Source organism: Alosa sapidissima, chromosome 12 (genome assembly GCF_018492685.1).
Source record: "Alosa sapidissima isolate fAloSap1 chromosome 12, fAloSap1.pri, whole genome shotgun sequence".
NCBI classification, from domain to species: domain Eukaryota; kingdom Metazoa; phylum Chordata; class Actinopteri; order Clupeiformes; family Clupeidae; genus Alosa; species Alosa sapidissima.
The window spans coordinates 15379609-15401826 of NC_055968.1; the positions used below are offsets into that span (position 1 = coordinate 15379609).

Consider the following 22218-nt stretch of genomic DNA (forward strand, 5'->3'; position numbering starts at 1 on the left):
AAGATTAAAAGATTAAACTTCATTTTAAATATAGCCATAGCATACAACGTTGTATTTATTTTATCTCAACAAAATCTAACTTAGTTAGCACTTAGCTATAACGTGTCGTGTCATGAAATGATATAAGTGAAGTCGGAGGTTTGCGCGGGCACGGGCATCCTCAGTATAAAAGAATGAAGGCGCGCGAACAGGCTCACTGTCTCTAACGCCAGAGATAGGGTATAGACGCCAACGAAATCCCTCAGACCACAAAAGTTTACCAAGAGAAAGACAGGAAACGGACGGTATGTTGAATTATCTTTGTCTATGTTTTTTGTTTGTTTTACTCACCATCTCACACGTTACAATTGTCCATTTAGATATGACTTCGAATGAGTGAGCATCCTACCGAGCCATGTCAAGAAACGACAGCATCCCAACTCTGGAGTCGGGAGAATGTGAGAACATGTTAGAGGACAGCGCGTCAGTAGCCAATAATTCCGAGGGGACTTTGAGTAATCTCTCTTTACGTTGCTGGCTTCATCTCCTGACAAAGGAATCTAGTTCAGAACTGCATGGAGACGGTTCCAGTACTGCTGTGCGCGTCATGATTGCGCTGGTTTACTCAGTAGTGTGTGGACTTGGTCTGGTGGGAAACTCTCTTGCATTGTATTTGTTGCACTCACGCTACAGACAAAAACAATCTTCCATTAATTGTTTTGTTATGGCTTTGGCATTTACTGACCTACAATTTGTTCTCACACTACCCTTTTGGGCTGTAGACACTGTCCTTGACTTCCGCTGGCCATTTGGAAAGGTGATGTGTAAAATCATCAGTTCTGTCACCACCATGAACATGTATGCCAGTGTTTTCTTCCTGACAGCCATGAGTGTGGCACGCTTTTACACGGTTATCTCATCCCTGAAGATGCACAGCCGCCGTGCGTCTGCTGTCGCAGCTAAGTGGATATGCCTGGGTATCTGGCTCATTTCGCTTCTGGCCACTCTGCCCCATGCAATCTACTCAACCAGTGCCCAGTTCCCAGGCGAGGAGCTGTGCCTGGTACGCTTCCCCGAGACAGGCAGTTGGGACCCCCAGCTCCTCCTCGGCTTGTACCAGTTGCAGAAGGTACTGCTGGGCTTCGTCATCCCCCTGGTGGTGATCACCGTGTGCTATCTCCTTCTACTGCGCTTCGTGCTGAGCCGCCGCATCAGCGGCGTAGCGGACAGCGAGCAGGGCTGCCACAAGCGCCGCTCCAAAGTCACCAAGTCCGTTGTCATCGTCGTGCTCTCGTTCTTCCTCTGCTGGCTGCCCAACCAGGCACTGACCCTGTGGAGCGTGCTCATCAAGTTTGACCTGGTGCCCTTCAGCAACGCCTTCTACAACACCCAGGCCTACGCCTTCCCGCTCACTGTCTGCCTGGCGCACACCAACAGCTGTCTCAACCCCGTGCTCTACTGCCTCGTCCGGCAAGAGTTCCGTGCCGGCCTCAAGGAGCTTCTGCTCCGGGCCAAACCCTCCTTCTGCAGCCTCAGCCACCTGCTGCCACGCAAGGCTAAAGTGGCAGAGGCACCCACTGTGCTGGTCCTGGTGCAAATGGATGTCTGACAGTGGAGACTGGAGACAAATAGGGGTGCATTGAGGTGCAGCAGGTGTTTGTAGGATTGGTCCATAAGAGGCTGCTTTGAAGGATGTGAAATTTAGAGTCCCACCGCGCAGTTTCTTGGCTCTCTCAAAATATCCTTTCATGTTTTCTAGTATGTCTCATTCATTCCTGGCTACCTCATTGCCTCTACTGATTTTGTATGCAAAGCCAGTTTTGTAAGCATTCATATGTTAGTCTAATGAGGGACCTTTGCCAAGTTCAAGACCCTTAACCCCACAGAGGTGTTTCTTGGTTGTAGATGGAAAAATTGCTAATTTCCTATTTCTTATGAGAACTCATTCAAGAGAGACAATAAATTATGCATTTGTTTCCAAACCTTTTGAAGATTTGTGTGTAACAAGCTGGATCAGAAACAACATCAGGGCATTTCATCTCCTTTTCTAATGGAGTATGTCTGTGTTGATGAATAATTAATTACTGAATCGAACATAGCAAGTAAACAGATTAATCACCAGTTTGTCTCTGCTAATCAACGTTTCCCTGATGTGATTACATGTGCATCTTTGTAGATATACATTTATAGTGATGAAGTGATGTGTAATCAGTGAAACAGCATATAAGGTAGCAGCAGAGCAGACCTTGAATAGACCTTGTTAAATAATAGAAGCAGAACTTGTTTGCCGTTGTTGTAAACCATTCATTTTCAAATGAGTTTGACAGTGATCAAGTGATATGCAATACATGAATCCTTGAATCTCTCATTCATCCACAGCTGTAAAGTGTGCCAGTAGCTTTTTTTCCAAAGAGGAAAAAGCTTTGTCGTGTATACTGTACAATAGAAGGGACTGGAGATGCGCTAACCTAACAGGTGTGATAATGTATGACTGCAGATGATATGACATTTTACTTTGTGGTGAAGTTACATCTGTATATGTGCTAGCAGAATGCTTTGTTGTCATATCTTACTTGGCTTTTTGCATTGCAATATATTTAAACAACTTAATTTTCTCTCCTGTGAAAGGCTTGACAATTAGATGGGACAATTCTGACAAAATTAAGTAATACATAAATAAAAACCTACAAACACACAACTCCAATGACCTTTTCTTGTCACAATTTCTTCTAAAATGATGATTTCTTCCCATTCATTAATAGGGAAAAATATAGCTGAATAGTTTGTTGCAAAGTCAAAAGAAGCAGGATGCCATCATTCCCCCCACCCCATGCCCTGTTCATGAAAGGGAATATGTTTTTCAAAGGTCAGCAATGCTTATGGCTTTCTGAGGGTGCTAATGGGGTTGTATACTCTCTTTGAATTGTGATCATAGCTGTCAGCATAGTGGTGCTCGACTCAGGGTGCTAAATGGGTGGGTGCTGTTGACGTTTGCTTGTGGAGCATGTTGCCCTTGAGCTGTGGCGACTAGTTTGGACTATTAAGGAGAGAGACTGCACAAAGGATGGTGGCTTGGAGAAAGTAGTGTTGTGCTGAAAATATGTAAGATATTGATCATGGTCAACATAATGCTTCTAGATGGACAGTAATCATTGAATCAGTGAAACGAAAATGTTCCTGGATATTATTTCATTTCTATTTGACATAATTCAGGGTGAAAATGTAAATAAATAAATGTACATCAAACTGCCTTAAACACAGAATATGTGTAAATCTTATTTATGAGTTTAACTGTACATCAAATTCACTTCACTTTAAATCACATAAACTTCAGGCACCAAATAATCTTTATCCAAGGATGAACTTCAATGTAATGCCCGCTTACTTGATATACTACAAGTTTTAAAAATAAGTGCTTGATTGATCAGTAGAACAAAGTAGGATGTGGGTCTGAATTGTGTATCAGTGAATTACAAAAGGTTACATAATTATCTAATTTGGATTACTTACAACATTCTTTTTGTGAGATGTTATCAAGATGTAGTCTAAAACATTGGATTACATTTTTATCCGTATATAGCACATGGAATTGTCCGACTAGGACTTATTGTACAAGTACCTTACTAAGCAATTGTTCTGGATTCTTTGACAATGTCTCAGTGGAGGTCAAAATGAGCAATTCTCAAAATAGCCATTGGCATTTTACTGTGTGAATGAAACAGTTGGCCCTAGTGTTTCAAAGGGCCCAGATTTATTAACCCCCTACATTCTTCTCCTGTAGTGTGCATTTGATCGATGCTCACATTCAACTGAGCAGACAGGCAGAAAGTATCTTAGGGAGACTCCCACTCAGTGACCTTTTAGGAGGGCCAAGTAATCACTATGAGCATTTGAATAGTTAATTATTTCTCATTAGTGAGCGTCTGGGAGGTGGAACGGATTATGGGGTCTCAAAGACCATCAAGACCCAGTGTCTTCAGTGTAGACAGATAAACAATCATAATTATGACCGCCGCGCAGCTCAAGGGGCCATGTCAACCCATTCCATAACCACTCATTTCATGTATAGCGCCACCTAGTTAAACACAAAAAAGTAAAAATGAGGTGTTGTAATTGCAGGTATCTGTGACCTAACATAGTCAAAACTGCACGAAATTGGAAGTGTAGGATCATTATGACACCCTCTGAATGCACGCCAAGTTTCGTGGAAATCCGTTGATGGGGGGCCACACAATAAATTAATTTATGTTACTACACCAACTGGCCTGTAGGTGGCCGGGGACAGTTTTATGTGAATATCTCGAGAACCGTAGGGCCTAGGAGGACCACCTTTTTTTTGTATGTTGGTCTTAAGGTGCCATGTCAACCCATCCCATTACCACTTATTTCATGTATAGTGCCACCTAGTTAAACATCTGACATGGTCAAAACTGCACGAAATTGAAAGTGTAGGATCATTATGACACCCTCCGAATGCATGCCAAGTTTCGTGAACTTTCGTTCATGGGGGGCCTTACAATAAAATTGTTTATGTGTACATTTAGTGACCGTACACCAACAGAGTTTTCTGTGAATATCTTGAGAACCGTAGGGCCTAGGATGACCAATATTTTCCATATGTTTGCCTCCAGGAGTCATGTTAACCCATTCCATATGCACACATGTGCATAAACAGATACACACGCACACACATACATTCACAGTAATCATACGTATGACACATACTCAGTAGACATATGTACGCATGCAAGCACATGCACAAACACAGGCACATACGCAGGCACACACACAAGCCCGCACACACACACACACACACACACACACACACACACACACACATAAACATGTACACGCACATATGCACACAATTCAAGAATTTCTCAGAATTATGAACAGGCAAGATGGGGGTGGCATTGTATAAAATGAATTTTACATGTGAAATCTATGAACTAATCATGTTTTGGTACTTGTTGTCTAGCAGATACCAGTGAGAATTGAGTGTGGATAATGCAATTTAGTGAGACAGTTAGAATCATAAATGCCTTTCAGCGTGATTTATTTTTGTGGAAAAAATGTGCTGGACTGGTTGGCGGTCATAATTTGTACCGCTCTGCGATACATCTACAACACATAGGTCCGGTTAAATGATTTATTAATTTCTGATTGCAAAAGGCATGCTGTTTACCAACCCCACTCGTGTCATGTTGCTTAAATAATCAGTCTCAGGAAGAACCTAGCCACTCCAAAGTAGGTAAGCTGAAGAACATCACCAGGCAGTTCTTGAAATTAGCGTGAATTCACAAAAATTGAGGATACCTCACTCCACCTCACCGGTACTTTGATATTCCCCCTGAATGTCAGCGTAAAACTTTTATCTCCAGTGACCCAGACTATCCCTGCTCTGGCACCATTTCCCCCGTCTGATTACTTCTTCAAGTGGAGCAGCAGAGCCCAGTATTTTGAATATACATCTCACATGATTTTCTCCTCTTCCAGGCATTCCAATAGCAGAAATACACATTTGGAAGTCCATAAAGAAATTCAATTTAGCCCTGGTTGCAGGCTACAGAAAGAGTTTATCCTCCCATGCTTTAAGCTGGGAGTCAGAAGCAATAAATCCCATTAAGAAGTCCAGACCAAATTTCTTGCATTTCTGATGCATATCCCTCCTCTTGTTGTTAATCTACTGACTCTATAAGATCAAGCCTCAACTGGTTATTTTGGAGGCTGAAGCCTAGATTTCCACCTTCATATTCTCATCTCTCTCTCGAATATAGGAGGAAAAGCTCAGCTTCAACAAAGCAACATAACTCATTCTGTATTTGATACCAGTGCATTTTTTATCTATTGTAGCTTTGTTCTAATGTTCTAGTGAACTCATCCCTGTAGAGTTCTGACACGTTCCAGCAAGTTCATCGAAAATGGGAGAGACATTCTGAGAGGCATGGATTCCTTCCACAGCTCATCCTTGCCGTTACTTTTGTATTCTAGTGGTGAGGTTTGGGATCTGGGGCTCTGCCCGTGATATTGTGTTACTCTCAGAAAAGAGGGGCGATTGAATATTCTGAGCACTAAGGCTATCACTCTGGTAATGAACACAGACAGACTTATCGATCGATTACTCTGTGATGGCGATTCTGCCTCACTCCTTTTAGCTCCTGTGGGTGACGTCCCCCAATTGTTTGAATACGCTGTACGACTGTGTGCCAGTTCTGGCCCTGATCTAGGCCAGTACCTGTTTCAGTGGCATCTGCTGGTCGTGTTTATCTGGTCATCATCACCCGCCTACATGTTAGTGTGACAGGATGTGGCGGACATGTAGTGTTCCGTTTATATGAAATGCTTGCTTGTGTTTTCATCCCACAGCTGTGTATTTGCTGTGACCTTTCTAGGTAGACCTTGACACTGATACAGATCATGGCCAGAGGGTGAACAATGTGAGTCCTGAAATACCACACAGGGCTTCAATGTTATCAGTAATAAGGCAATAAGTCCCCATCATCATGTATAAGTCACCATCATCACGAAAAAGCAGAGGCCAGATAGTGTTGTCTGTCCAGCATTACAACAAAAACATTAGCTCACTCTTATCATGTTAACACCATGATAGTGTTTTAAATACTGATGATACATATACTCTCATCCTGAGTTACTGAGGCCGGGGACAATCATTCCACAACTAAGATGTTTATATACAGTCTAATATATTGTAATGTAAATGATGCATTAATGATGATGAGTTAATCATGAAAATTATTTAAAAAATAACGGTAAAACATCTTCAAGTCGGAGTATTGCAATATTGCATGACCATTAAAGGCCAAGACAAAGAGCACTCAGCCACATGTAAAGCAATAAAGACTTTATCTGTCATTTCCTCCTTATATGTGAAATCTACCAAATAACATGTAAATTGCATGCTAATTGAATCCATGTTATGGAGTTATGGATGGACTGAATATTACTACATTTCACCCCTAGAGAGGGTAGGGTAGAAGCGTGTTAGAGAAAATCTTCATATTCTCTCATTAGAAGAGATAAGCAGGTTATGTTTGAGAAATTACTGAGGTTAGTTTGCATCTGCTTTGTGGTGGACCGTAACACATCTGTGGTTTGTAGGAGTTTAGGGAAGACATTTTTGTTCTCATGAATAATGAATTTGAAGTAAATTATAAATCACACCAAATACAAATTAACATATCCTTGCATGTTCCAGTCAGTGATTTCTCAATCTTAGAGTATTTGCACCGATGCCAAACTGTAAAATAAGGGTTAAGATTGTCATATGAAGATAAAAAAAGTACCACTCAGTGGATGGATGTCCAACTCACATCGACATGCCTCAAAGAAAGAGGACACGTCTAGCCTCTCATATATATTTCATATTCTTTAGCATACTTTCTCCTATGTCTGCCACCGCGTTAGATTGTGCTGTTTCATATAAACCAGAAAAGTTGCTAACAAAATTTTTAGCAAGTTGTTAACCTGACTTTGTGTAAATAATGAGATATGGCCTCTGACAACCCACTCTGGAGACAGCAGTGAAGCCCCTGATGAAATGCTGGAACTTGCCGACAGAGAGGCTGTGCAACCTCAGGCTCAGTTACAGTCATGGCGGACTGCACACCATAAAACACAGGAGGGAGAGATTTCTTTCATTCTTTGATTGAGTCAGATTTCTTTTTTGTAATGGCGGAATTATAAATAAAATACCCCCAAAAGGATGTTAATATGTAATGCTATGCCAGCAGAATGAGTGTGGTATGGCGGTGTGTATTTGTGTGTGTGTGTGTGGGGGGGGGGGGGGGGGGCGCTGCCTAAAGATAGCCTACATTTTTAAAACCTCAGTTATTCAAGAAGACATCATAATAACTACCTGACTTATGTCTGTAGACCTACCTCCTGGTACAAATGCCATATTTCTTCTGCTTATGTGCTGCTTAGAGCAGAGCAGAAGTTGTATTAAAATGGGTGGGATAAAAATAAAATGTATGAAGAACAATCAACTCTTAAAACTAGAAAAGAAGAAACAGAACAATGAGCAATCATACTAAATACACACTAAATACAACTGCAAGCAGCAATGTGGGGGCTTGGCAGCCCAGCTAAACCTCTTTTGTCATTTGTTTCAAGAGCGTTTCAAAACAACTTCTCAATTGTACAGTCAAATTATGCTGTGTGCTTCTACATCATGGGACTGAACAGACAGAAAAGGAAAACAAAAGTCTAGCGATCAGGAAATGTCCCAAATTTACATTTATTCATTTAGCATGAAGCTATTGTCCAAACGACTCACGTAATTGAGGAATAACATTCAAGTTCAAGTTCAGGTTCAAGTTCAAGTAGTAATGGGTAATGGGGTGTGTGGGAGGGGGATGATGAAACGGGGGAAATTCAACCTACAATGCAGAAGAGACCTTAGCTAACGACTGATTCTACATCAATAAATGCTACTACCAGAGGATGAGAGTGCAGAAGTTTTAAGTACAAGTCAAAGTGTAGTCAAAAGAAAGAGTGGTAGAAGTAGAAAGAGGAGGGACGTTAAGTGTGTTGAGTTGTTAGAAGTGTTAGGGTCTTAAAGAGCTTCTTGAAGATAGAGAGGAATGCCCCTGCTCTGGTAACACTTGGGAGGTCGTTCCACCTTTGGGGGACTACAAATAAAAATAGTTTGGATTGCCATGTGAATAGGGCAGCAGTGCCAAACAATTTTCCTTGGAGGAACATAGCGGCCGTGTAACATAAGCCTGTATAAGAACATTTAGGACAGACCCAGCCATCACTTTGTAAGCATTAGTGACTTGAATTTGATGCGGGTGGCTAAGGGTATCCAGTGGAGCTCAATAAACAGCGGGGGTAACGTGTGCCCTTTTCAGTTGATTGAAAATTAGATGCGCCACTTCATTCTGGACCACCCGTAGACGTTTCACCACACCAGCTGGAAGGCCCATGAGGAGGGCGCTGCGGCAGTTAAGGTGAAAGATAACCATGGTCTGTACCAGACAGACAGACTCAGATAGTATAAGTATAAGTATACTCTTTTGATCCCATGAGGGAAATTTAGTCTCTGCATTTATCCCAATCTGTGAATTAGTGAAACACACTCAGCACACAGTGAACACACAGTGAGGTGAAGCACAAACCAATCCCGACGCAGTGAGCTGCCTTGCTACAGCGGCGCTCGGGGAGCAGTGAGGGGTTAGGTGCCTTGCTCAAGGGCACTTCAGCCGTTCCTACTGGTGGCGGTTACAAGTTTGAAGCGCTAACCAGTAGGCCACGGCTGCCCAATATTTATACCAGAGAGAGAGCTAGTAATCAAGGATCTTTACTTATACTTACCGGTACTTATAACGCTTGATATTGCACTATGTAACATTGGTTGGGTATCATGACGTTTTTAGTTGTTTTTTGACTAATTTTTTTGTATTGTCTTAGCATTAATGACATTAAATATTGATGCCAAGGAGCATAGATATCAATTCTTCCATTGTGTTCCTGTAAAAACAAAAACAAACTTCCCCACTTGTTGTAACTCAGTAATACATGGTTAACAACACACAGTAAGTCAAATGAAGTCCACTGATTTTCATCTGTTTAAGATAATGCCATCCAATGAAAGCCAATGCCAATCACTTTTAGAAAGTGAATCATTAGGCGAATTGACCTTCACTTTACTTCAGTTCATTTCATTTGACCCAGGCATTCATTCAGGCAGCCTTTTGATGATACTTCTTCAAATCTAACAAGTGGGCTGATGACTGATGAGGAATGAAAACCAATTTATTACCATTGCCGCAAGCCACAATGCTCCAACAAATTATGTGAGGAGAATAGATTTAACACAACATGGAAGAGACTAACATTGTAGCTAAAAATGTAAAAGAGTCATAAAAAAAATAGCTAGGAAGCTAGTCAGGAATGGTTGTCAAGGAATTTGAGATCTACCATCCAGTTAAAGTGCTGGGGTTGAATTTAAAGTACCAGTGAGGAATTACAGTAAAGTGCATGCGATGTGCTTGGCTATATTATACAGTCTGATCGCTGTGGGCACAAACGATTTATTTTACCTTGCTGTTCTAATTCTCTGTTGTAAAATTCTACCAATTGACCTATTGCTTCTCATAAATGTATGATGGAGAGGGTGAGTGGGGTCATTGAGGATGGTCAGTCTTTTTTAGGATAAGATCAGTGTTACAGCTAAGCTGCCGACACCTGGTCAAGTCTGATGATATTGCTGGGCATCTTGGACATAATGCCTTGGACTCAGGCATCCATTCAGGACATTCAGAGTCCCTCTCCTAAGTAGTTCCTCTCCTCTAAAGAATCTTCTCTCTTTGAAATATTGTCAGGAAGTCATATGACATTCTGTTGCACAAAAAAAATCTCTAATAGCAATCTATAAATGTGATGATATGTTTTGAGCAATGTTGCCAGGCAACATAATGGGCAATGTTGTTTGGGTGCTTTTCCTATTGATATTGGGCAACATTTTCTTATTTGGAGAACTTCAATCATTAGTGGGCAACCTGTTAAGATTGCCCAACCAGAACACTTGGAATCAATTATGTAATTGCCCAGTAACATTGCTCAAAAAGTTGCCCCATATATCGTCATCTAGAGCCTTGAGAATATATTAGATTATAACATGACTCTGTGTGGTGTATGAATCTAAGGGTTTAAAAAAGTTTAGAGAATGATAGAATTAAGGTACCATAAGAGTAGACAATGAGTGTGGCTAACAAAATATATATATAATAAAATAATAATAAAACACACACACAGAGTATGAATTTGAACACACGAGCGTTCCAAGAATTGAACATTCAATGTTTTCTCTCTTGTCAATAGTGGTTATTTTTTGTGGGGCACCACAGTTTGGTTTTTCATTTTTAAAAATGTCCATGGTTCATTGTGAAATCGCTTTTGTAATGCATTTTTTTAAGTGTTTCTTGGAGGATGAATAAGGAGGATGACAGCAGAAGCCAGAAAAATACCGCCCCTCCCCCCAAAAAATAAATAAATAAAAAATAATAAAAAATTATGCTAAAAAAAATAGTTCCTGGACTTTTTACTTTGTTCATCCTATGTTCCTGAGACACACAACAGAAAAAGGCTGTGAGATATTATTCTGAATGTAGTGGGGTGTTTTTGGGGAGCTAAGAAGATTATAAGGAAAATGCTGCATGTTACATTACTGCTACATTAACTGGATGATTATGGTTATGGTTATGGTTATGTTACATTACTGCTACATTAACTGGATGATTATGGTTATGGTTATGTTACATTACTGCTACATTAACTGGATGATTATGGTTATGGTTATGTTACATTACTGCTACATTAACTGGATGATTATGGTTATGGTTATGGTTATGTTACATTACTGCTACATTAACTGGATGATAATCAATAGCCTAATGAAAATAAACAATGAAAATAAACAAATACTATAATATACTATAATATACAAACTATAACTCATAAGAATCGTAATTAACTAAGTGCATGCTGAACAGAGCCTTTAGACCCCTCTTGAAAGACCCAAAACTATCATGGATGGTGGAATGGAGAGCACTTATGGATAAATACTTGGATGTATACTATCAAAAGTACACTGAATAAAAAAAACAGTTTGTTTTCTTGTGAGCTCTTTCCTTCTTCACTTAGTGAAATATTTGGTTTTCCTTGTTGTGTGGACATATTGTGGCTGGAGGAAGACCAAAATCCATTTGAGAAGAAATTGCAACATTTGAAGGAGGAATTACCATGGTCTGTAATTTGAGATATTGCTCTTGATAGTGGGGGAAATTGCTTTTGACTTTCAGCTAGAAGTGGATATAGAAGAATACAATAGAAAAATAAAATTGGCATGTAATTTGTCTGTCTTCCTGTTCTAGTAACCATTGAACAGGATGATTGATATCTTCTACGAGGATGAACTGTCTGCATCTCCGACAATTACAGGAAGAAGCCAGCTTGATCCAAAACCTTGTAATTACAGAGGGTGTCATAGTGTACACCGTTTCAACAACTCAAAGTGTAAAGTTGGGAAGATTATATCTCCGCTGTCTGGCATGTTGGAACAGAACATAGCATTTTGCTTTTATTTATTAGTTATTTTTACATTTGATGGCAGACAGGGATGTGGAAGGTGTAATAGGGAGAATGGTGTGTGTGTGTGTGTGTGTGTGTGTGTGTGTGTGTGTGTGTGAGTGCGTGTGTGTGTGTGTGTAGGGGGGAGGGATAATGATACACTGTTCAATCCCAATCTTCTCTCCTTCCCAGCCTATTTGATCACCTGCTTTTCTTCTCCAGTCGTTTGCCTATGTACCTGTTCCTCATGATAGCGTGTAGGCACCCCGCTTCATGTCCTACATGCTATCATGGCTAAAAATAAACACATCTCTCTCTGCTCCTCCTCCTCAGCTGTCATACCTGTCGCCGATATGTCTGCAAATTGTATTAAAGGGAAATTGCATGAAGCTAGGGAGAAAGGGAGGGGTGTGTGTGTGTGTGTGGTGGTGGTGGTGGTGGGGGGGGGGGGGGTAAATAAGAACGCAAAGTTAAGGGAGGTTAACCAACACTTCAGGAAATAGCCGCGTCCAGGACTGACGGAGAAGAGATGGGCTAGGTGCTCCTGCACTGAGGGAGGGTGAGAGGCTGTAGAGATTATAGACACAATAACCTTTCAAAGCAGATGCTTAAACAAACAGTCCCCCAGACAGCAGTCCCTATAAATGACAAGAGGCTTTTTTCTCCGTTAACCTTTCTTTCGCCCATGCCTGCACCACATCTGTGTTTGCTTTGAAGATGGCAATGGTGGTAGGGGATGGGGATGGGGTGGGATGGGCGCTGCAGACAGATAGCAGGCTTTAATTAAAAGCTGATTAAATTGAATTTTGGACTGTGACAGTGTTTGCCTGTTGCGTTTCCAGCCACCACTTAATCAGCGGCTGTCACAGTGGCCAACGGATCAAAGACGTGGCAATTTATCAACAGCGGCCAACGCCACGCAGCAGCAGGTCAAATCCTCGAGGACCGACCTCCCTCGGTCCGCTCAGGAAATTGTAGATAATGGATTCCATGGCGTTACAGAACAATGTGTTTCTATAATGTGTAGTTCATTTCAGCAGAGTAAACATCTTCTGTCAACGATGGTGTGAGGGGCAGTGTTCTCTGTCCTGTGGCGGCATCTCTGAGACGGTCCATTTCATTTGTATTTGTGGAGGCAATTGCCATTGAGTGGTTACAGTTTGTGTGACCATTGTTTGCTATTCATCGGAATCTGTCATCATGTTCTTCACAGTAAAATTGCCATCGACGACCCAGTGGGAGCATGGAGTGTCTCGCCACTTAAAGAGTGCAAATTGAATCTGTTGGCTGGATCAGGGAAGAGACCTATTGAGATGCTCGTTGTTCCCCCCTCTTCTCTCTGAAACATCCCCCTCACCAGCCTCGTTCGCAGCAGGGTTTCACATAATGATTTGCCACTAAGTAAAAGTATGACAGTGTGGCTGCTTGAGACGAATTCTACTTTTTTTTTTTGCTTATGTGTCATCTGTGAATCAGGTCAGGCATTTCAGTTGCACACATAAACAACAAAAGAAAGAAATGTTCTCATTAAAAAACCCAACTGACTCACAAACACCTTTACAGAGCAGATAACTTACAATAAAAACTCTCAGCAAGGAAAACAAGGTCATCCAAGGAACAGATAGTGTTGTTATGCCTCTCCCACCTCTTCAGTTTTGGAACTGAGTTTCAGGATTCTTTAACTCTTCTTTAAAAACCTTTTCCGTGGATCAGCATTTACCGATTATGTCTTTTATGTGATTTGTATGTCCTTCATCTCAAGGGCAACTTACTGGAGGACCTGAGTTCTGCAGTCGGTTGACAATTTTTTAAGAACTTACAAATACCTTTACATTATGACATGCACCCTACAAGGACATATCTAAGTGGATACTCTTATTCATATCTTATGCTACAAGATCTGTATGCTGGATAGAAGTCTGCTGAAAAACCTGCATTTACTGATAAGAAATATGAGCGTGTGCAACGGGCTATTTACAGGATTGTTCATGTGAAAATTTAGTGGTATTTATCAGGTATTTTGGTCTCCAAGCAAGGAAATCTGGCACATCCTGATAAAATGCCTTCTGTCATGTCAATCCTCCCCCCTCGTTTTTTTTTTCTGCACATCAGTCATTGTTGTTGATGTAGCACACCTTCACCACAATGCACGATGCTGCATTGCAAGATTTGAATAAATCTCATTGACATTCGCTTCATGAAAACTAAATCACTTGTCTTCACCCGTCAGGTGTCTGAAGGTGTTCTCTTCAGCTCTGCCCTGAGACAGTACAATAGATTTTAACATGGGTGATATCATTACAACATACATTTTTGTCAAATATCACTTTGTAATGAACTTTCTCATGGTGTCCATCAAGAGAGACCCCTCCAGGTTAAATTGAGGTTCACAGACTAACATGATCCCACATGGGGATTTGCTGCTGAGTGCATGCCATAAGACACAAGTTACTTATCTGTGAAGGAATTCCACTGAGACTCAATGGATCTGCTGAGACTCAGCACTGGGACAAGTTGGAGTGTTCATTGTATCAAGAGCAGCCCAGCACACAGAGCATCTGACAGTGGATACTGTGAGCACACACACACACACACACACACACACACACACACAAACACAAACACAGACAAACAAAGACCCCAACAACACACACACACACAAACACAGACAAACAAAGACCCCAACAACACACACACACACACACACACACACACAAACACAGACAAACAAAGAGACCCCTACAACACACACACACACACACACACACACAAGCACGCATGCAAGTACACACACACACACAAACACATGTGTTCACACACATTAAGAGTAAATCTTCAGCGATTTCCTTTTGTTAGTTCATGCAAACATTGAGCCTGCTGTGAGTGTTTGGTCTGCGCTTTGATAAAATGTTTGCCCTAGCACACGATTTCATCAGAGCCAAAAAATCGGTAAAAAACTATTTGATCTTGACTGAGAATGCAAGCGATTGTCGTCATCATTCTAAAAAAGCAAGCAACCAAACTAAATTCTAAAAAAATTCAAGACCTAGGCACACACAAGTGCTGTCTGAAGACAGGGTTGTGTACTCGGGTTGTCACAGTAGATGAAAGGTTGCAGCAGATCACAACAGTAAACCCACCTCTGTTGCCAGGTGATTTGAGGCATCTCTCAAACTACCCCCTACCCTCAAGAGCCCCCACTTGCCTCCTTATCACCATCCAGCTTTTTCCAGTGGGTATACATATTGATCTCCTGTCAACAAATTGGCAGCCTTACTTTTATAGAATCATCCTCATCACCTGCTGTCAGTGTTATAAGTCATAATCTGGCATTTTAATAAAAATGTATTGATCCCTTTATATCACTATATATGACCATGAAATACAATCAGCTCCATGAAAAATGTCAAGAAAATCCATATTTAAAAGCAAGGCCTTTCCATGTCTATCAGGTTGTCATTGCCTTTTGAGACATTTGTATGTGGCTAGGCAACTAAATGTAAATGATAGTGGATTGGGCAGTTCTTGTGAGTTTGGAAATAGGATTGTGCAATAGGATTGCAAAAATCTAAATAAAAAGGTACAGTAATACACACTCCCCACCAGCCACGTATGCCACATTCCAGCAGACACTTGAACTCACTTTCACAGTGGTCTAGATGCCAGTGTTTCATTGGCACTGATGGATTTTGTGATTCAAGCAAAGGAGCAGCAACATGCCTGTGTAATGTCATCAAGATGTGAATGCTGATTTGTATCAATGGCTGGAAGGAATGGTTTGCTAAAAATGCCAATCCTCTGTAAAACCCCTAAATAATTAAACCGAAGCCTGATTTACATATAAATTAAATGGGACATAATGCCCCTGGGTAAGTCTAAGGGGTGTCGGGTAAGTCTAAGGGGGGAACTCTCAAACCCACCTTTTCATAAATGCAAGCGTGTGGTTGGGACTTGGCAGACTTAATTAAGGTTCCGAGGGCAGAGTGATGGAAGAACCAGCCAGAAATGGAATTTTTCCAATAAGGTTTATTTTCCCAAGGCACACGACAGCAGAAGACGCAAGAATGACCATTATGCTGATCATATGCACGGGGACTGGGAGATGACACACGATTGGCCAGCGCTTGATTACCACGGATGAGTTTGCATGTTCATACACTTCACTGACACATCTCAGTCAATAGTCTATGTCTAAATGTCTAAAAGCTCTTCAGGTGTAGCTTGTCAATGAAGAGCAGGATCCAGGTGAATATTTGGTGAAAGAAAGAATTTAGTTGTGGTTGGTTGTTCATGAATGATTCATTGAGGATGACTATATAATTCACAAAGGAAGAGAAATGAATGATAAATATATTTCTGGAAAATATATATGTCCAAAATGTTCCTATGTGTGAATGTCTAAGAATTCACTTTGAAAAAATCAGCTTTGAAAAAAACTGCAGTTTTTTTGGAACTCCATGACATGGGCATCGTTTTCAAGGTCAAAAGATAAAATCCTGTGGTGTATGAATTTTAATAGAGTGATGTTTTGTTCCCTTCACAGTTCATGAACTTCCACAACAAACAATCTTGTGGTGGGTAAACAACTCTTAAGTGAGCAAGTGAATGAAAATGATGTACTGTAAGATGTACTGTAGGGGTGTTCAATCACTGCTTTGCTATTTCACCATGCCTGTCATAATATTTTATATAAAGCATTTTCAAAAAGACCAGAGTGGTTAATAGATTCGGCTTCAGAACCCATTTCCAAAATTAAACTAGTCAGGTTCTGCTTTGTAACTCTTGACACAAATGGTAAACGACAGCAACTTTGGTTAACTGATAGTGCCCAGCTGTAGAACTTTTCGTGCACACAACTCAAGCGTATCACCACAGTGATGTAAGTCCGTTAATGACTATGGACTGGAAACATAATAAAGAATTACTTTTGAATTTTGCTGTGACTGTTTTTGCCCCACTGTTTTAAATTGAGGCAGGGTAGCAATTTGCTGTGTGATGAGTGACCATCAGAGGAATTGCCTTTCTAAATAAAATGAACAGATTGGTCTTGGATAACACACCTTAACCAAACCCTGCTTCACTGACTATTTCTGAAAGTTAACCACACAATGTATTTCCTAATATGTAAACATGTCCTGCACTACAGGACATTAGAGATGACCAAAACTCTGAAAAGGGACCGTTCATTATTTATAAAAGGGGTCACCGGAGGGATTTTGAGTGCTTCAATCAAAAGTTGCATGATCCTCCCCTGCCTGCAAGAAAAATTTCAACGACCCTCCAGTAGTCTTTACAAAAAAGTCATAACCCTCCCCGGCCAATTGTCGATAGCTTCCGCCCACGTAATATAGAGCTATGAATACACGTCGACGTGAATAATCGTTCTAAACTCACCCTCTGCTTTCTGATCTTACACATCACATTTCACCAAGATGGTGGCCATTTCAGTAGATTTACTCACTAACATTGTTGTGGAAACACAATAAGCATGGAAACTAAATGCACACTTCCTGCAACTGCATTAGCCTACTTGAAATAAGTTACTCCTCTAGTAAGTATTCACATGAAATAAAACAATAAAACATTGAGACCATTCAACAAAGCACACTGGGTAACAACAAATTCAACACATGAACTTGTTGCTATGGACTCGTCTCTAGGCTTCCTCAGTCATTGTAAAGCTGCCGAAGCTGAACATTATCCAAAACTCAATATATCAGACGAGCGTCAATTTGGGAGCTTGCTACACTCCTTCCTTCTCAAATGACTTGAAAAGGCCGTTTGCACAATTTCACAAATAATCACAGGGACCGAAAAATACCTAACATGCCAACTTTTTCCGGGTTTAGGCCTATCATTTGAACTTTTCCCCGCTGTCTTGCCGTTTTAATATTTTCCCGTAGAATATCCCATATTACTGTAATACTCTCATAACATTAGTCCTGCATTCTGGCCTGTCTCTGTGTTGTCCTATTGTTACCCCTTGCCCTTCCAGAGAAACAGATGTATTCAAATCATCGTTTTGCTTGCTTGAATGCAAACTCAGAGTGATGTTAACCTACTAGGCCTATTTAAGTTAACGACGTGGTTGTCGTGAGAGCACGATTCATTGGCGCTTGCAGTGTTCGGCCGTAGGCTATGTCTACGTGCGCACCTGCCAGGCTAAGAGCCAAAGAAATCCCCCTGTATATTCACTCCAAGTTGGCCTACCATAACTTACCAACTCTACACTGTAGACCATAAACTGGCTATTTATATGACCAATGTATTTGTTCAACTTTATGAAGCAGAATTACGAACTGCTACTTGGAACGTAACTCATTTTTGTTGGTAGGAGAGAGAATGACAGCGATTAACAAATTGCACTTGTTGCTGGTTACCAATAAATAGGGCCTACTATATATTTTTTTGCAAACAACAAAAACAGAAAGGATGGAGACAGCAAAGCTAGAGATGGGCAGGAACAAGGTCAATTGGTAGAAATGCTCAGGCCCGTCGCTAGAAGGCAAGCAAACCAAGCAATTGCTTGGGGCCCCGAGCTGGCCAGGGGCCGCAAGACAACGACTGGTTAAAAATAAAATGCAACGACAAACTGTGAGCGCCCCTTTGATAGTCAATGCAGTAAAATGCAACGACACTGTTACCGGTGTTATACGGTAACTGGCTTTCATGTTAACTGGCTGGACTGTTTACTTTGCCTCTGGAGTTGACGTAACCGCCCCCTTCTTTTGCAGATGTGTTCAGCTGATGATTTAGCCTCCAATACCTGGCCACAGATTCGTCTGTTTAACTCAAGTTCAAATAGAAATGTTTGTGATGCTCCACTTTGTTGTTTAATAAAGCTTTACAACACGATGTGTCGGCGTGTCAGGTTGTCTGTAGTAGGCTACATACGCTGGACCATGAATATGCTACCAAATAAATAAAAGTAAATAAACTCCACGTGGGTTTCGAACCACTACTAAATTAAACTGCTTACATGATAACCTAACACCAACATGCTTGCACCACTAACCAGTTGACACTTCCCAGCTAAATTGGTAATACTAGGCCTACTAGTAAATGAGGTCACCTAGTATGTTATTGTGTTTAGCAGGTTAACACAGCGGATTAGGTGACTGGCTACTGTGTTGTCTTGCAATGTTGCCCAAAGTAGCCTATCATGATTCAGTTTACAAACGTTTCACTGATTGCTGCCAGGCTGTGTCTTAGTGTCTCATAATAGTGTCTTATTATGAACGCCAGCAAATAAATAAAATAAAAAAGTTCAACTATGAGATTCGAACTCGAATGACAAAACTAGAACTATAATCTGCATATTAACCTGATGCATATCACAACGAACGTGAAACATGCATTGAAATGCATAATGTGCAGGAGAAGTCTATGTCTTCATTTTACACAAAATTTTACACAATAACATACTAGGTGACCTCTTTTACTTGTAGGCCTAGTAAATAAGTATGGCCAATTTCGCTGAGAAGAGTCAGCCTGGTTAGTGGCGCAAGCAGATTAATGTCAGGTTATCATGCAAGTAGTTTAATTTAGTAGGCTAGTGGTTCGAGACCCACGTGGAGTTTATTTAGTTTTATTTATTTAGTGGCATATTCATGGTCCAGCTCATGTAGCCTAGCCTACTACCAGTGTGGGGCAAGTTACTTTAAAATCGTAATGTATTATGTATTACTTATTACTGTCATTTCAAAGTAATTTGTTACATTATAATATTACTGTCTCTGAATTGTAAGGCATTACACTACTATTGCATTACTTTTAAGTTACTTTCACCAACATATCTAGAAATATGGATTTGGCATTCTAAATGCAGTTTATCACGCTCAATGCAGCTCATTGCTCTTCCAATAGAGGGAGATGTGGTATAGCATAATGACTGAGCTAGGAATGCAATAGGAGCAGTGCTCATGATGCAATACAAGGAACAATCATAGTCAGAATTTTGTTAAAAACCGACAAAAGGTCAAAGTCTGGTAAATTATGATAGAAATACTGTAACTTTAAGGCCTAGGCCTTCTCATTAAAATCAACAGAGAGCCTAAATCAAAGCTTACATAAAGAAATGTCAAGATGGTGGCCAGCTGGCCATTTCGGTGCCCTAAGTGAGTGGCTTTGAGTGAGTGACATTTAAATGATAACTCAAACACCTAAAGTAAAATAAAAAGGCTTATAATTTAAGACCATTAATGTGTGTTTTTAAACATTAATTTCTGAAGAAATGCTGTTTTACTTATAAATGGTGCACTGTTACTTTAACAACATTTATCTTTACGTTCTCATAATGCCCTTTTGCCAGCTCTTGTTTATTTAAGTTACATTGATAGCACAATATTAACAATAATATGCACACTGTTAAGTTGTTATAAGCAGCCTTCATTGCTTTGGAAATGGAAGTGTGCGATGACATGTTGCTTCACATTTCTTTTTGCAATTAAAAGTGAATTATGTGCCTGGTAGCCACCTAGCTATCTGAATGGAATGCGTTTCAGTCGACTCGGCATATCATGTGCTTCATGAAATGCTTGGAAAAACGAATTATTGAAGACCCACCAATTCCATTCTAGTAGCCTACTACGTGTTGGAGATTGAGAGAACCCAAAAAGTATCAAACTTGCATGTAACATGGTGTTTGTGCATTTTGACATTGTAAACGTTATTGAGTGAAACGCCGTTTGCAGTAAAGCTACTTTTCATTGGCTATATTTGGGTGCCCCCTCTGTCCTTTGGTGCCCTATACGCAAAGTGCATGATGCGCGTGGTGGGAGCGGTAGCATTGCCAGGCTACACAATCTTTTTCTGCATTTCTATCCCTATATTCTCTTTAATTCAAGTTCATAGCACAAAGCTGACATGCACTACTAAGAGCATAGTTTGTGTTTTAACAAGAATCAAAAAGATTAGCATGGCACCACTTTAGATGTTTCATTAAACTACTTGTGCTATTTCGCGAGGCATAGAGAGATCTTTCGGTTTCGCACACAAAGTGCACTTACTTAACCATTATGTTCTTCATATCCTTGTCTCTGACAAGCTGAAAATAATGAGGCTATCCAGCAAATAATCCGACTTCGAGTCTGCTGCAGCCACAGTCATCTTCAACTAGTATCAGGAGATTATGTTCTACTATTATGCACAATTTTTTCGTCTCTGTTGTTCTTGGGTGGTGTTTGCGAATATGTATAAAAAAACACCACTTAATTTCGGGTTAAAATGCATTGTAACGCGCGTTACTGAAGTTTGTACCGAGTAAAATATTACCCAATTTTTTTTTATTAATGCCTTACATTACTGCGTTACTGCAAACAGCAATATATTACAGTAATTACATTACTTTTGTAACGCATTACTCCCAACACTGCCTACTACAGACAACCTGACACTTCCAACGCCGACACATCGTGTTGTAAAGCTTTATTAAACAACAAAGTGCAGCATCACAAAAATGTCTATTTGAACTTGAGTTAAACAGACGAATCTGCGGCCAGGTATCGGAGGCTAAATCATCAGCTGAACACACCTGCAAGAGAGGGGGGCGGTTACGTCAACTCCAGAGGCAAAGTAAACAGTCCAGCCAGTTAACATGAAAGCCAGTTACCGTATAACACCGGCAATACGGGGATCCCCCTCAAGTGGGCCCCTCTAAGTAGTCGCTGACAGCAGCCAGCCAGCCAGGTTTGTGGTCTCTGCTGCTGCTGCGAAAATATAAAACCTCGGCAGTCATAATGAAGTGGAGTTATGCTCTGGAGGCCAGAAGAGAAAGGAAGAGAATGACAAGAAAAAACAAGATAGTGCTAAGTGATAAATTACCCTGGATAAAATAGCTCTACTTGTCTTGTACAAATGGTGTAATGTCGCAGCAGGAAGGCTAGCCTAGCAAAAAATGTTTATGTTAACTACCTGCCTGACGGCCCATGCTGCTTGTAACAAACTAGAACAGTTAGCTCAACTTTTTTTTGAACGGACGGAATATGGTTACATACTGTAATATGTTTATTAACGGGATAAGGATAACGCAGATCTGTTCCAGAATCACTGTTTATCGTATTTAATGACATAACATTGCTATAGCTTTGTAATAGGTTTTGATGAAAGTGGCATAGCTTCTCTGCTATACTAACTATTTGACCGTGA

At 40.6% G+C, this 22218-nt stretch overlaps 1 protein-coding gene across 1 annotated transcript; it reads left to right on the top strand.

The window, feature by feature from the left end:
* The first annotated feature begins 225 nt into the window (after positions 1-225).
* On the top strand, positions 226-2612 carry rxfp3.2b (relaxin family peptide receptor 3.2b). Its single transcript, XM_042057105.1, has one exon. It carries the CDS (start codon positions 395-397, stop codon positions 1586-1588), a length of 1194 nt encoding a protein of 397 aa, XP_041913039.1. The 5' UTR covers positions 226-394; the 3' UTR covers positions 1589-2612.
* The last annotated feature ends 19606 nt before the right edge of the window (positions 2613-22218 follow it).

Coding starts and splice junctions, on each gene's coding strand:
- rxfp3.2b (XM_042057105.1), top strand. CDS start 395: ATGTCAAGAAACGACAGCATCCCAACTCTGGAGTCGGGAGAATGTGAG.